This window comes from Copadichromis virginalis, linkage group LG10, assembly GCF_057382275.1.
Source record: "Copadichromis virginalis isolate Kocher_CV1m ecotype Utaka linkage group LG10, C_Virginalis_male_GT1.1, whole genome shotgun sequence".
Lineage (NCBI taxonomy): Eukaryota > Metazoa > Chordata > Actinopteri > Cichliformes > Cichlidae > Copadichromis > Copadichromis virginalis.
Genome location: NC_140627.1, coordinates 16,077,272 through 16,093,997, shown reverse-complemented (window position 1 = coordinate 16,093,997; position 16,726 = coordinate 16,077,272). Strand labels below are relative to the sequence as shown.

Here is a 16,726-nt window from a genome sequence, read left to right as displayed (position 1 = left end):
AAAAAATGCTTTAAAAAGCATTGCAAAATTTATTTATACTTTAAAACGGGTAACAAATCACACTGATGATGTAGAAGTCTCAAAAATTCACAAAAAACTGCATGTATTAAATACGATACACTAGGCATGAAAGGGTTAAACATCCATCCATTCTCTTCCGTTTATCCTTATTAGGGTCTCACGGGGTTGGAGCCTATAAAGTTAAACATGTGGCATGTTTTTTTATTTTCTATGTAAATAAGATTTGGGTTTATGAGATATGCCAGTCATTGCATTCTGTCTTCAGCGCTTTGGACAGCTTCCCAATTCTTTTTGAATTGGGCTTGTAAAGAGCTGAAAAACATTTTAAATCTTTCTTTGAAATTACTGATGCAGGTGTTTCACAGTAATAATTGGCACTTTGCTGTTTTAAGAAGTATAATAAAAGATAGAAAACAAACAATAACATGAGAAGAAAACAAAAACCCACCCATCCACCCATCCTCATTTAGAGTCGCCCTAACTCAGGTCAGCACCAACACAGAAAGAATGACACCAAACTCTACCACTACCCTGACATTAAAAATGATGTCCCAATATCTATTCCCTTCTACAATATATTTACCAATATTTATACACTCACTTAATGTAATTACATGTTAATAATCTAATGTGACTCATTGTGCAGTGTAAAAAACTATGTAAGAAATACAGATTATGACATTTACAATAACATGCTAGCTGCATGTGGAATCCACAAGATCCAATTTTAGTAACAAAAAGTGCTACAATACACGTGGGTCAAAAATAAGGGAAATGCAATGCAGCTGTGAGTTTCATGCAAATGAATGTTCAAAAAGCCTTTCTTGCCATGTGAGAAAACATTTTCTAGTTAATGGATGTTACAAAGCTTTTATTTAAACCACTTTCAGGTGTCTGGAAGTGTGAAGCTTCAGCTGGAAGCTCCTGCAGATACTGTCATTTCAGAAGGCCCTTACAGAACTAAGGCTTTTCAAATTGAGGGCACTAAAGGGAAAATAATAGTGGAGTTTTGTTACTGGAGGAACTGATGTGTCCAGTATTCACACTGTAAAACTGCCCAGTTAGTCTGTGTGGCATGTAAATTAAAAAGAAGACCAAAAAAATCACATTTTCAAAACATAATCTCTTAAATGTTTTTCAGAAAACAAACTCAAAGCCAGAGAGAGCTTGAGGCACGACGGAGTGTTTAATCAATACTTGAATCAATGTGTCAACAAGCAAGCCTGGTGCTTTTGGGAAATGATGAAGTGAATGTTTGTACTTTGTCTTGATTTCACAATGACTTTGTTTTTCGTGTAACATGTGACAGCATGTGTACACATAACGGGAAATCCTGGATCCAAAAAAACTTAGTTAAGGTCAGGACACACAACACAAACCATGCAACCCACATTTGTAGTTGATGCATTTAACTATTTCATATATAAACAATTGAATAAATGAAAACAGTTAATCAAAAAATCAAAAATCTGAGTCAAGAGCACTTTTGTTACTGTAGTGCTTCACCTTTTGTTTTAAGTGAAAGATAATTGCTTAATACAGCGGTTCAGCTGCTCAGCTGCTTTCTGTTTGTCACTTCTTACTGCACCAACCAGGTGTTATAACACAACATCACATAGTTTGGCATCTTTTTCATAACATGAGCAAAGTCTTCCCAGAAAAAAAGATATCAAGAAAAAAGACAGCAAAATATTCCTAGTAAAGTGTCAAGTGTGTCTTTAATGGAGGACCAGCTGGAGATCCAGAGATTGGGGGCATTCGGGATCAGTTCTTGGCCTCGTGCCTTGTGTACTCTGAATTTGTCAGTTTTCCACATAGTCTTTCACAAAGTGATGAAGTGATCTTCATTCTTATTGCTGAAAGATGCAGACTCTTTGTATAGCAAATCTTATTACTAATGAACCTAATCAGTTTGGTAAATGTTTTGCTACTGGTTGTATTTATTTATGTATTTAATTGAGATGCTCAGCACGTAATAAAAGTAAAGCAAAGTTTACAAATAATAACTACTGTAAATAGCGTCCCAGCTCACATTGTAAGTAATATATTAGATAAGAGATCTTTGCGTAATTCTAAATAAGTTATCAGTTGAGAAGGATTTATGTAAATGTAGAAATTGTTTGAGTGTTTTCTGTGATAAACATGTATTGATCCTCTTTTATGGGTCATAAAGTTAATAAGTACCAGGATGGTCTTTGTCCACTCCCAGTTTAAACATCACTCTCTATTCCGAAATAAATCGGCCACTTCTGCAATATACTCTCATTTTTAAACTGTCCCCCAGTTTAAGCTTCAAGATGGGATTTTCTATCCACTGGAGTCGGCTTGCAGCGCTTTTATGTGCACTTTGGATGGGTAAGATACTTTTATTTTAGATAAAAAATTATATACAGTTTTGAGTTTCCAATAATGTTTTTGTTGTTTATTTAGGTTTATGCATTGTATAAGGTTTAGTATTCATAACATAGTTATAAAAACTGATCAATTTTCAAATATATTTATTTATTAACTAATATATAACTGAATATTACACAAACGTCCTTCTATCCATCAGGTTTTAGAGACTTCTATGCTTATTTTTCTTAAGGTACAATAGTTTTATGTTCTTAAAACTATGTTATGTTCTTAATTTGAGGTAGTTATATTGCCAAGAATTAAATAAAATAAAATCATTATCAAGTAGCAACATCATCAAATGTGATTATAGTGAATTTTAAAGATTTTTTTTTCAGAAAATGTAAGTCTGTTCTAAATTTTGTTCATCTATTTATGGAAATAAAGAAATAATGTTGTGTTAAATATAAAATATCAGACTTTTGCATTTTTACACATTAAAACATAACAATTTAAATTCTTGTAATACAAACAATACTTCGCAAAGGTAAGTAAAACAATGTATAAACCCTTCGTGATGATAAGATTTTAATAAAATAATAAAATGATGATTTTAATAAAAGAACGTTTATTCATTGCATACTGTGCACTTTAAAAAAAGGCAAGTTTTCAATTTTACACTACTTTAGTAATTGTGTAGTGGTACGTATGTAAGTGTATGATATACTTAAATTGTAGCCTCTGAGAACTGTGGACTTTTTTTTTCAGGAGCTGGTGTTCGATGTGCTTGCCCTGAGAGTAATTTGCAAATGCAAGGAGGGAATTACACACTGAGTAACAACCTGGAGAGAGGCAGCATGTTGGTATACCATTGTCCTGAGGGCTACTATCCATACCCAGCAATAACCCGCTTATGTCAGGCTAATAACTCCTGGAGACCAAAACCCAAAAGATCTCCAGCTCAGAGATGCAAGCGTGAGTAGCAAAGATGTTTCTCCCTTGCCTCACACTGCCTGATAACAACATATTAACTGAGGGTCCTTTTGTTTTGTTTCACAGGGATTGAATGCCCAGACCCCAATGTGCTGGAGTACGGAAGTGTCTCCCCCCCTCAGGAGAAGTACTATGTGGACAACGAGACCACGTATGAGTGCTACTCTGGATACACAATGCAAGGCTCAGTCACACGCGCGTGCTTAAAGAATGGGAAGTGGAGCGGCTCCACTCCAATCTGCAGGCGTGACTGTGAGTCCCAAACAGCAATGATTAAAACTTGATCATTGCTGTTCCAGCTTTCTAGATTTCATTCTCGTATTTAAAAAAATACAATTTATTATGTATATTTAGACAGACTGAAATTGACATTTTATACCTTTAGATTTGACAGCTGTTAAAACACACAGTATGATGAATGTAAGGTTTTTGTTGTAGCCCCACAACGGTCTTTTCTTGAGTAGGTGCTTGCATTCAGGCCTTCCATTGGGTTTTTGACATTGGGTTTTTTTCTTACCAAAGCTGGGGATCATTGTCCTAATCCTGGTATCCCACCTGGTGCCTCAAGAGTGGGGAATATTTTTGGAATTGATGACACGGTGAGATACACCTGCAATGGAAACCTGTTTTTGGTGGGCTCCAGTGAACGAGTGTGTCAGCAGACCGGCGAGTGGACTGGCATTGAGCCAGCATGCTACTGTAAGAATGACACAAACACATACTGTTTACACTCTGTGCCATCATCTTAGCCACTCTTTGCTCTTTTAAATGTTCTGGTTGTATGATATCTACTGTTTTCCTTTGGAGGCCTTAATGGTGGGAAGCCAGTGTGGGATCACGTCCTGCTGTGACTTAGTCACTGGTTAAGCAAATAGGATCTGCAGATGTGTGCTGACCATCTAAATATCACGTGTGCAGTGACAATATGATCCCTCACCAGCTTCTTATCTATAAATGTTTCCTGAAACTCCTGAGAGTCACCTTGTTATAAAGTCTTTCTTTAGTATAATTGTTATATATCACATACGTATTTCTTGCAGATAAACACACCTTCGACACACCACTGGAGGTTTCAAAGGCATTTGGCAATTCAATTAAAGAGAGCCTGACCACTTTAGAGTCCACAGGTAAGTTATTGATCAACAACTACATACTCTCACTGGACACTATATTAGCTACATCTTGCTAGTACCATTCTGGAGCCCAGGTACAGGATATCTTGAAAAACGTTCAGCAGAGAATTTGGTCTATATTCACATGACAGCAAAATGCACATCTGTTGGCTTCAGATGTGAATCATCCCCACATCCCAAATATCCTTTGTTGGGTTGATAGCTGGTGACTGGAGACCATTTGAGTTAATTTACTGAAGTCTTTGAGAAACCAGTTTGAGATGATTTGGGCTTTGAGACATGGTGGGTTTCCTGCTGGGAGCAGCCATCAGAAGATGGGTACGCTGTGATTGCCAATATTCTAAAAATGTTTTCTAAAAGGGAACGGGGATACAATTTGAGGGGGGAATTAAATTTAAAACATCCTCGTATCCGTACAACATTAAAAAGTTTTTGCATCTCTGTGTGTGGAGTGAAGCTGTGGAACAGACTAAGTAAAGATATGAAGCAATGTCCAAGCATGGCGCAGTTTAAAAAGCGGTTTAAGGATATGGTTTTTACAGGGTACAGGGAAAAGGTAGAGATTTGATAGGGTGTTCTTGTCTAATATTTTCATGTGTGTGCGCATGCACGGGTTTGTTGGTATGGGTATATATGTATGTGTATATGTATGTATGTATGTATGTATGTATATGTATATATATATATATATATATATATATATATATTAAATATATATAAAATTGTAGGTTGTGTATCCTTCAGGTGTTAATGGGGTTATTGAAAATGTGTATATGTGCGTATGTGTGTATATACGTAGGTATGGATAGATAGAAACATATATGTGTATATATTAAAAAAAAAAAAAAAAAAAAAATTACACATAACATATAATGTAATTACAAGGAGGTATTTCTGTAGTCTATTGATACTAGATAGTGGAAAAGGGGTGGGATTAAATAAGCTTATGCTTCTTCCTGCTCCTTTTTGAACATGGACGTTATTTGGAGTTGTGGTTGCTCGTTTTCCTTTTGTTTGCTTTGTTCATTTGTCTCTTTTAATTCTATTTTTTTTTTTTTTTATACTTTTTCAACATGTTCAAAATAAAGATTCAATCAATCAATCAATCAATTGCAAAGCAGCAGACATGGTAAACAACAATACTTAGGCAGTGGCATTAAAATGTGTTCTGTTTGGCCCATAATTTGTCAAGAAAACCATCCCACATCATTGCACAACCACCAGCAGGGTGAATTGCTCATGCTTTCATGGAGTTGTTTACACATCATGAATGTCTTTGCACTATAATCCGAATGTTGCAGCAGAAATCAAGACTCATCGAACCGGGCAAATTTTTTCAAATCTTCTGTTGTCCATTTTTTGTGAGCCTGTATGAATTGTAGTCTCGCACTCCTGCTCTTAGCTGACAGCAGTGACAGCCAGAGTGGGCTTCTGTTGATGTGTCAGGCATTCAGAGATGCTCTCCTGCATACTTTTTTTGTAACCAGAGGTTTACATCAAGAGTAGCAAAGCCGAATTTGATGCTGAGATTCATTGCCTGAATCCGGCCTTTATATCAACTTTATATTGGAAATATAAATGTTTGTGAAACATCTGCTTACATCTCATTGAACTCAGTTTTGTAAATCCACGAAGAGCAGTAAACATCAGAGGAACAGCAGCAAGTCAGCTGATCGCAGCTTGTACATCAAGAAAATCTACAACTCACAATAAAAATTATACTGAGGTTATTGTTCCCCATGCTGAGTCAGTACAACGGATCTTAGGGTACCACATCCACTGAATCCCACTTTCACCCCTGGCTGTACAAATTTTCCAGTTTAGGTGTGAAGGCAAAGTCACTCTCTAACACACATGTAACAAAAAATAGAGCTTTTTTAAAAAAAATTCTACTTTTTCTCTGCTCATATTTTACATATCTGATTCAAGCTTTAGTTTTTCACTTTTACTTGCGTAAAGAAGTTGATTCAGTACTTCAACTTTTACCAGAGTACTTTTAACACAAATATTTGTACGTCAACTTAAGTATAAATATGCATACTTATGCCACCTCTGGTTGTGACAAGTGGCTATCTGAGTTACTGTTGGCTTCCTATCAGCTCAAAGAAGTCTGTCCATTCATAGGCGGCTGTGGCTACAATGTCAGGGCAGCTGTGGCTACAATGTCAGGGCGGTTGTGGCTACAATGTAGCTTGCCATCACCAGTGTGTGTGTGAATGGGTGGATGACTGGATGTGTAAAGCGCTTTGGGGTCCTCAGGGACTAGTAAAGCGCTATACAAATACAGGCCATTTACAGGCCATTTTTATTCTATGACCTCTGACCCCTGGATATTAGGGGTGCAACGATACACAAAATTCACGGTTCGGTTCGATACTTTGGTGTCACGGTTCGATATTTTTTCGATACATAAAAAATGTTCATGCCTTTTTAATTTGTCATTTATTAAAATTATAAATATATATTTTAACTCAAAAGTACAGTTTTTAAATTTAACCCTAACCCTTGTGCGTGTTTTTTATTTTTACAGCGAATGCGCACCTGCGGACCACTTATGTGCAGCCCTGGTTATTTAGCTCGTCATATTGCAGCCACAGAAATTCTTTTGTCCATGAAACCATAAAGCTGCACTTTCTTTTTGCCTTATAGTCTGATTTGTCATAACTTCTCCGTTTTGTGGTAAGCTTTTCTTTGGCTGTCACTTCTTCACCCTGACCTGTCTTATTTGGCTCAGCAGAACTAAAATATATATCTGTCTGTGAAGGTTCTCAGTCATCCAGGTCATCGTAGTCAAATATAAATCCTGCTGCTTTTACACACGCACTCACATAAGCTCAGCGATTCTCTGCGCGATCAACCTCTCACATGTTTAAGCTGCGGGAGATTTCACTTGTCATGTTTGCATAGTAAGCTAACGATTAATAAGACGATGTCAGAGGAATTGGTGCGCAAATTATCATCACTCACAGATCAGTACTGTCGCTCTCTATATACAGTTGGCGCGATTGCAAAGTGAAAGCAAAAGAACAAGCGCAAATTCAAACTAGATTTCAATATGTCACATATTGACAGTGGCTCACAGATGCCAATGACATAATTACCCAGCTACATTTCCGAAAGAATGCAAAAGCATTGACATATATTTTTCCTTCCTACAATAGCCCGACGGGCAGGGCAGAGATAGATTTTGGTAGCCCGACTGAAAAAATCGCTAGCACCGGGACGTTGGGCTAGCGATATTGCGAGCCCTGTATCTGATTGAGGAATCACTCATCTTTGGAAAAGAGAGTTTATTACAGAGAAATGGCTCTTTCCAAAATAAAAGCTATACTATCCGCTTCTTCTGGGCTATATTCTCAGCAGCATATTAAACAGCTGTCTAAATGACTCGGCTAAAGTTAGTAGCATGCTTGCTTGTTTTTTTTCTGCTTCCACTTGTCTTTGCACTAGGATGATGTCGGCGTAAATGTGCAGTCATATTCGTTGTGTTCCCACTAGTGCTTTCAGGTTAATCTCGTTGAAATGACCTTAACGCCACAACACGGCAAATCTCCGTTAACGAGCTACCGCCGATCCCCCCGTGCATGGGGCTAGACGGCCAACACGTTAACGAGCTAACTGCGCTAACACACTAGTTCCCACCCATGTAATTGAGCATTGCACGGCACATCCAACATACTGTTTTACTTTAGTCCATGACTCGCTTACCTTCAGGATCATACGTCACATGAAAACCAAAATAATTCCAAACGCCAGATCTGAATGAGGGTGGGGGAGGTCCATGTTACAAGGGGAGCTTAACTTCTGTCTCGCTAGCTTGCCCTGCGCTCTTCCTTCTGACGATGCTGTCTATGTTGAGCGCTCAGTGAATCTGCGTTCGACTACTCCGCCTAGGCTGCACTGTCGACCCTAGGCGGAGTAGTCGAACGCAGATTCACTGAGCGCTCAACACAGACAGCATCGTCAGAAGGAAAGTTGATAAAATAAATTACAAATTTTGTATTGTTCGATACATATGCGTACCGAACCGAAAGCACTGTATCAAACGGTTCAATATCGATACGAATATCGTTGCACCCCTACTGGATATGTAGTTTTTTCTATGCATATTCTAGGAATGGTTGTGCGAGAAAATCCCAGTTGGTCAGCAGTTTCTGATCTACTCAGTCACCTTTCTTCAGTCTGATGCTCGGTTTGAACTTCAGTGGGTCGTCTTGACCACATCTGCATTAGATTCGATTTTTGCTTTAATGAGCAGTTGAACAAGTGTATCTAATAAAGTGATGGGTGCGTTTTGCTGTTTAGGCATATTTAAATAACAATAAAATTACTTGTGGCAATGACTGGGGGTGTTATGAGAGAATTAATCATAGCATAATAATGCATGCTTCTTTGTTGTTAATTCAGCCCAACAAAATGTGCTAATATATGCAAACATATAGTGTAACAGAGTTGCTATCTGTATAATAATTTAACAATGACAGTGTTTATTCAGACTTTTGTTTGTGAGGTGTAAGCTGACAGTATCTTTTGTCATTCAGAGGAAACACAGGAGGGCAGAAAAATCAGGATTTCAAAAAATGGCACACTTAACATCTACATTGGTGTGGATATTTCTGACAGCATCAGCGAAGATTATGTCAATAAATCCAGAGACGCTGTGGTGAAACTCATCACAACGGTGAGAAACAAACAGCTTTTCTTTCAAAAATTGAGAAAAAAAGTCAAAAGTAGAGTTTTCCAAAATGATATGAAAGCACATTTTACTGGAAGCTTTTTGTTTTTTATGCTGCTACAAAACCTCCTTTTGTGCTATAGCATGCTGATTTTGCAAACAGTCAGCAACATTGGGCTTGGACTGGAGTTATATTAGGATTGCTTTGCAAATTGCAGGCTCAGTTTGGAGGTCTAACGCTGTGCATAGGGTGAAGCTACAGGCTGCTGTTGAAGGATGCTGGCAACATATTCGCTGAGTCTTTAGAACATTCGATCAGATATTTGATAAAATGACAGGCTGCAGTTTAATTATTCACGTGTCACTGGTTTATTTCTGCCTTTAAATGTGGCACATGGACCCATAGGCGTACGTGAGTGTGAAGCTTTTTACTCTGACACACTTTAAGGAGCGCATCTTCCATGATGTACACATAACGTACACACTAAATCTCATCCAATCTGGCTGCCACCGCAACGTCCCATTAGAAGTAAATTTCATTATGTATTACAATTCATAACCGTGACTGATGCTTCTTGGCATGAGTCCTTTGGCTGGTTGTCAATGTTCAGCACAGGATACGCTAGCTGCTGATTTATGGATCAATTACTAAACAAAATAACAAACATAAGCAATCTGAAATGTAAGGAGGTGTTGCATTAAGTTTACACGTGTTCACAATGGCGTGACAGAAGTTCATATGAGATCAACTCTTTATGTAACTGATTTCCTTTATGTATCAACAGATTGCCTCCTTTGCCGTGACCCCAAACTACGAAATCATCTTTTTCTCCTCTGAACTCTATGAAATTGTCAACATTATTGACTTTATGGACGGCACTGCCAAACTATCAGATGTCAAAACTAAATTAGAAGAATTTGATATTGGTGGTGAGTAAAGCACGTATTGCTATTGTACTCTGTTAGTTTGTTTCTAACAATAAGTTAAGGAATGTGCGTTTTGTGCTTCTTCCTGCTCAAAGACAGAAACACGGGAACAAATCTGAACCTTGTCTTTGAGGAATTCTTGGAGAAAATGGCTCTTATAAAGATTCGAGCTGGAGAGAATTTTAAGGAGCATCGTCACGTCATCATCGTTTTTACAGATGGTATTTCCAGCCTCTTGATTAACTCTGCCGTCAACAATAAGAAATGCTCGTTAACTTCTTGTTATCACAATGTGGTTGTTTTGTTTTGTTTTGGCTCTAATAATATCTAAAAATATCGTTTTTTAAAAAAAAAAAAAGGTTTTGTCATTGTTTTTCACAACAGGGGCTTATAACTTGGGCGGTTCACCAGCACCCACTGTAGCGAAAATAAAAAACTCAGCATATTTGAACCTGGCAGATGGATCCAGAGACGACTATCTTGGTGAGTTTTCCATCCAATTTGTGCATGTTTCTATTTTTATACAGTGTAATCATTCCAACTTGATCCTTCTTTACAATAACATTTTATTGATACACAACAGTTTCTTGTTCGATGCTCACTTTAATGCATAGCGTGCTCAATAGCATTCTGTATATATTGTATATAAATAAACATGTTATGCTTCATTCTGCTACAGACATTTATATCTTTGCCATTGGAGATGACATCTTTGATGATGACCTAATGCCCCTCACAGCAGGAACTGGAGGAACCCATTATTTCAGAGTTAAGGACTTAGAAAAACTACAAGACACTTTTGATGAAATGATCAGTAAGTTGTGTTTGAAGTGAAGCATGAACGTCCATCTGTTTGTAGTTCAGCTGTGTGTGTATTTGTGTGTTTGCATTCACTCCAGCATTCATCATCCAGCACTAATAAACACAAGGGAGACAAATGATCATAACTGGAGGCCTGCTTGGTTCTCTCGTTTCCTAAAGTACCTGAGATCAGAGCGATTACTCTTTATCTAGCCTGACACCAGTGATGTAGCCGTGATAGAAATATGATCATGTATCCCTCTGGACCTGTATAATGCAGTTTAATGTAATGTAAAGGGTTTGAGATACTGAAATCCAAACTGAATGCAGCCTAATGTTCATTGTTCAACTTCAGTCTTCACTGCTGCTGCTACCAACTACTACTAACAACAGCAGTACTGGTAGATTTATAAAACCAATTTAGAATTGAACAAAATTGCAAAGTGCTTCACAGAACAGATGAAAACGAAATTTTAAAAACTTCAATAAGAAAATAATGATAAGTCATGAAAAAAACATCTTACTGTGAAACTGCACACTCATTGAGCTGCAGTGTTAATGTGGACTGTATTTTACAAAATATAGATGATGTTGTATTCAAGAAGAGTTTAAAATGAGGACCTGCGAGCATAAACTCATTAGGAATGGGCTCACTGTGCTTACATATGCAAGCACAGTTATTATAGTTAACAAATGCTCTCCACAACATAAAAACTAAAATGAAAGCAAACCCACTACGTAAACAGAAATTGAACTTTAATTATTTCAGATTTAAGGACTTAGAAATTAAACTGAATTACAAACAAACACATTAGAAAATACAAAGCCTGGGGAATTTTTCCCATTCCCTTCCATACAAACAAGCTGCTGACCAATGAAAAAATCCAAGTTGCTCCATGTCACTCACAGAAGCTACGTGCAGTTTTACATGCAGTCATATGTGAGTCCATGAACATAAGCAACCTACGACCAGATGATTAATGTAACTATCGCGATGTCAACCACTGGCTTTTTGCATCTTGCAGCTAAGATGTTGATTTTGGGGACTGGAGGGGCAGGTCTGAATGGGAACTCGCACACGCATTGTTTTTTTTTTTTTTTTGTTCTTTTTAAACATACTTAATATTTCAATAATAAATTACAGAGATCAAGACAAAAAGCCTTTTCCCCTGTAAACTTCTACAGCACCACAATTACCCCAATCTGGTGGCCCTCTGATAGAATTTAGGCTTAAAGCACTTCTGAATTGGCACTTTGAAATTAATTTTTCCAATCTGGAGGCTACATCCATGTTGTATACTTATGCAACCTGTCTGTGCAGCAGGCCACAGTCCCTGTCTGCCTCACGTCCTTTATCATTTTACCTGTAACAAAAAGATCAGCTGTTTCCTGCCTCAGTGATTACCGCGATTACTCGCCCCATCTCCCTGACTATTTTAAATGGTAAGCTAAGTGCCCCTTCTCTTCCGTGCTGAAAGCTGCAAAAGAAATTTAATTGATAAACACATAACAAAAAAATGCATTCCTTGTCTTCTGCTATCTACATGAACAACACTGGATTTTCTATTTTTAAATATCATTCATTTATTGTTTTCATGCAGATGAAGATGAAGTCAAGGGTCTCTGTGGACTTCACAAAGAGTATACGGATAACCGCAATGAGCTGAAGAGGAAAATGTATCCATGGATGGTGTTTATTTCTACTCAGGTGAAAAGTTTCGCTGTTTCATTTAAACCAGTAGAGTAATGCGACTGAATATATAAATCTCTATCCTTACATGTTTGCTAGTGAACCATCCAAAAACTTATAGGCATAACTTTGTGCTGAACATTGGGGAGGGGAGGGGGGGGGGGTCTGTCTCATTGAATAAATAAATCTGAGTAAATTCCCATAGCCCCCCTGGAAATTACGCCCCTGCAAAAACTCATAGATTTAATGAATTTTTATTTTTAGGTGAACAGACATCAGATTCATCTACCATATTGCTATGTTCTCCCTACCAGATGTTTTACATAGTAGATTAATTATGTAAATTAAGCGTGTCTTGCTTCAGTGCATGCAGCAGTCTAAGTATATGATTGTTTTTTATTTCAAATTTTAGGCTGACGGTCACTCGAAGAAATGTATGGGCTCTCTGGTGACGCCTGAGTTCGTCCTGACTGCTGCTCACTGCGTGTTTGGTTTTTTGCCTGACAAAGTCACTGTTGAAATTGATGATGGAGATAACAAAAGTAATGAAAACTTTATCTAAAGATAGCATGATACCCTGTTTTATAAATTTGCTATAGATAAATATGTCTAATGTTTTTGATTGATGATATTAACAATAATACAACTGATTTTTTTTTCAGTTAAAAAAGCAAAAACTTTATTTTATCATCCACTCTACAATGTTACTGCCAAAAAGAATAAAGGCATTAACGAGTTTTATGACTATGATGTGGCTCTGATCCAACTGGAGAAATATGTTGTCATATCCACTGACGTGAGGTAAGAAATTAGGCTATGCAAATTATTCTGTTTGTACTGTACTGATTTACTGATTATTGATAAAACACTTTTTATTGTTTGGAATGTTTGAAATAATACATTTTTTCAGGCCCATTTGCATACCTTGCACCCGCGAGACCAATGCTGCTCTACATTTGGTGGACCAGAGCTGCGAGTCACAAGGTGTGATAACTTTGTATGTATGCTGTATAGCTTCATCATAGAGCCAAGTCTGTAAAAACAACAAAAGATATAGAATTTTATGTAGAGCTCGGTGATGTTGCCTAAACAGACTGTGAGTTATTGAGCTCAGAGCCACACTGTCCTTATATATTTGTACAATTAGTTTTGTCATTGTCTTTCTGAAATAAGCAAAACCCTAAGAGGAAAAGTGGATAACTGGACTGCAAGTGGTTGCAGACCTGGTCCAGTTTTAGAAGCAACCATTGCAAAGGTAGCAAGATCGCACGTTTATCACACACAGTTGTGCTGCAGTGTCCAACCACTGTTTTTCTTGTGTTCCCCACAAGGAAAAAAATGTGTATCTCGTGACCAGCGTTTAGAGGAGTTTGCTGGTTCTTGCTCCTTGTATTTGCTTTGGCTGCTCGCAGGATGCAGCAGACAAAGTGATCCAGTGTTTAGGGACTCACTTTGCAAATTTTCACTGACACGCGGATGTTTGCTACACATTTCCATTATTCTTTTTCTTCGTGCTTCTGCTTGTTTTGTTTTTTTCCCTAACTACTACTTATGTGTCTGGTGTGCATTGGCTCCCTGTTTGATGGTTCTTTGTTGCTTTTTAGCTTTTCCCTCTGTTTCATCAGAAAGCTTTGTCTTTTGTTGGGTATACACTGTGAATAGGTATGCTTTGTTGAAAAAAAAAAAAAGGAAAAAACTGATGGAACGGGTTGCAGAGTGGCTCACCTGTATTCTTCTGTCTCTCTCTGTTATCTACAGAGAGACTTCTGTTAAAAAATCACCTCGAAAGACTGAATTTCCTGACAAGGACAAGCAATGTAGTGGACCTGAAAGATGTCCATGCTAAGCTTGGTGATAATGTAAGTTTTACACTTGTGAGCTGTGTTGTGCATGTGTCTTTGGGTATGTAAGCACAGGTTCCTTATTCTTCTCCTAAAACCTCTCCGATGTAGAGATATGAATGCATCAAACATGCCGTAGGTGTAGAGGGCATAACGGCTGATACACTGAGAGATGCTGTGACGGATAACTTCATATGCACTGGTGGTCGGGAACCTTTCAGAGATCATATTGCATGTACCGGTAAGTTCCTAATTTTATATCAAATTTTATACTCCAATACAGTGACAGTGGTGCAGATGAGTGACTCGGACTTTGTTTTCTGTTTTTTTGTATCTCTGTGTGTTTCTATTCATTGGTACAGGTGACTCTGGAGGTGCTGTGTATAAAAACTTTCAACAACGCACAATACAGGTAGGCTGCAATATACACGGTGCAACCACTGCACTCAAACGGTTCTGCTGCACAGCCATTACAAACAGAAAAAACACACATTTTAAATTTGGCTGACATTCCATGCAAAAGTCCTACTCAGAACAGACAGACATCCAAACAGCAATTTTAGCAAGAAGAGCAGGTAGTGAGCAAAGATTTCCTTGGTTTGGTGGCGTGAGTGGTAGCACATTGGTGAGTTGACAATTTGCAGGACTCAACCCCGTGATTGTCAAGGTCAAGCAGAAAGCAGAAACAGTAAAGCGATAAGTCGTGTACGACCGCTCCATAAGGCTATCTTACATGTGAGGGCAAATCAGTGAAATCTAAATCAGCTACTTTGTTTTGTATATCACAACCAAGTATAACCTTAGGGAATAAATTCACTAAGAAAATAAGTTCATGTCATTTTACCTTGTACATTCTTTTTTAAATAACCAATATTTTAAATAACCAATTGTTTTTTTGTTTTGTTTTTTTGACAGGTCGCATTGGTCAGCTGGGGAAGCCAGAAAGTGTGCACAGCCGGTGGTGTTAAAGAATCAACGTCAAACTCCAGAGACTTTCACATTAATCTCTTCAGAGTTATCCCTTTCCTCAAGGGTGTACTTGGAAGACAAGATATGGACTATGCACCACTTGTGTTTTTGGAAAATTAAACTCTTTGACATGCTGCAAATTCGTTTTGGGATTTCTCTTATACAATGTGTGCTCTGTTTAAAACGCTGCCTTGGTTTATTTTTCTAATTGAAGAACATATGATTGAACCCACTGAATCATTCATTTATTCTTTTTGTCACACTGTAAATTCACAGTGAAAACAGACTTTCACAAAGTCTGTTTTCACTTTTTTACTCAGAATTTTCTGAAATAAAACCAATAATTGAGGTTTGAGCTGTGCTTTGCTATGTTTTGAACAGAAGCTTGTTCAAGATCAGTTTGATCAGGGTAAAAGATATGACCGTATGCAGGAAAGAAATGAACATTTTATTCGACGCACATAGTTCACAACCTGCCAAAACAAACTAACAAACAGACTTTAGCTTCTGTAAACGTTACAGACCCAGGTCACAGTTCATGAACAGGTGCCTGTGTACAAAAGGGTCGATAAGAGAATCTTCACTAATACAGCAGATGGGCATTGTAGTATGGATACCAGGGGAGGGGCTGGGATTAATGATGAATGGGAGCTGCTGTGTAATGTGACTGTGTATAGATAGTTTTTATATAGGCGCTTCCTGCTGTGGAAGGTAACTCCATTGAAAAGTGCAGAAATGCATTTGTTATGGTTTTAATTTCTAGTTTCAAACACTTAAGTGGCTGCATTGTTAGTGATTGGGTTGATCTTTATATACACAGACACATTAACCTCATGCAGTCCCACTGATGCAAATATTATGGATTCAATCGGCAAAACTAAAAAGTGCCTTGTAATCTATTTCACACACACACACACACACACACACACACACACACACGCACACACACACACACACACACACACACTCAGAATACAGACAAAATTAGGACACAACTTTTCTGCAGTATCAAATATGATGCCAGTGGCGTGTCACACACACACCTGCAAGCAGACATACCTGAGCCTTTTTTGAAATAATTAAAAACAACATAATGACAACAGCATAGATGTCAAAATTTTCTATCATTTTCCAAACAGATGCCATGATCGCATGATCTTTGACACATCCCATGTAAACAGCTTGAAATCCTAAGGTTTTTATTCAGACTGAAAACTATGTATATACAGCATATCTGCAAAAAGCCTTTTTGCACCTCCAAAGCTCAACATTTCCCCAAAACTGACATAATGTGTGACACAGATCGCAGGGCCTCTGTACAAATTAGCATGATAATAAAATT

At 37.7% G+C, this 16,726-nt stretch overlaps 1 protein-coding gene across 1 annotated transcript; it reads left to right on the top strand.

The window, feature by feature from the left end:
• Positions 1–2,265: 2,265 nt before the first annotated feature.
• Positions 2,266–15,739, top strand: LOC146700124 (complement factor B-like). The gene is made up of 18 exons (XM_085470198.1): positions 2,266–2,376; positions 3,124–3,330; positions 3,415–3,600; positions 3,871–4,047; positions 4,389–4,475; positions 9,023–9,162; positions 9,942–10,086; positions 10,179–10,304; positions 10,468–10,566; positions 10,763–10,897; positions 12,486–12,592; positions 12,987–13,116; positions 13,237–13,375; positions 13,485–13,558; positions 14,333–14,433; positions 14,527–14,656; positions 14,778–14,827; positions 15,331–15,739. The coding sequence occupies exons 1-18, from the start codon at positions 2,319–2,321 to the stop codon at positions 15,502–15,504; spliced, it is 2,265 nt and encodes a 754-aa protein (XP_085326324.1). The 5' UTR covers positions 2,266–2,318; the 3' UTR covers positions 15,505–15,739.
• Positions 15,740–16,726: the final 987 nt, after the last annotated feature.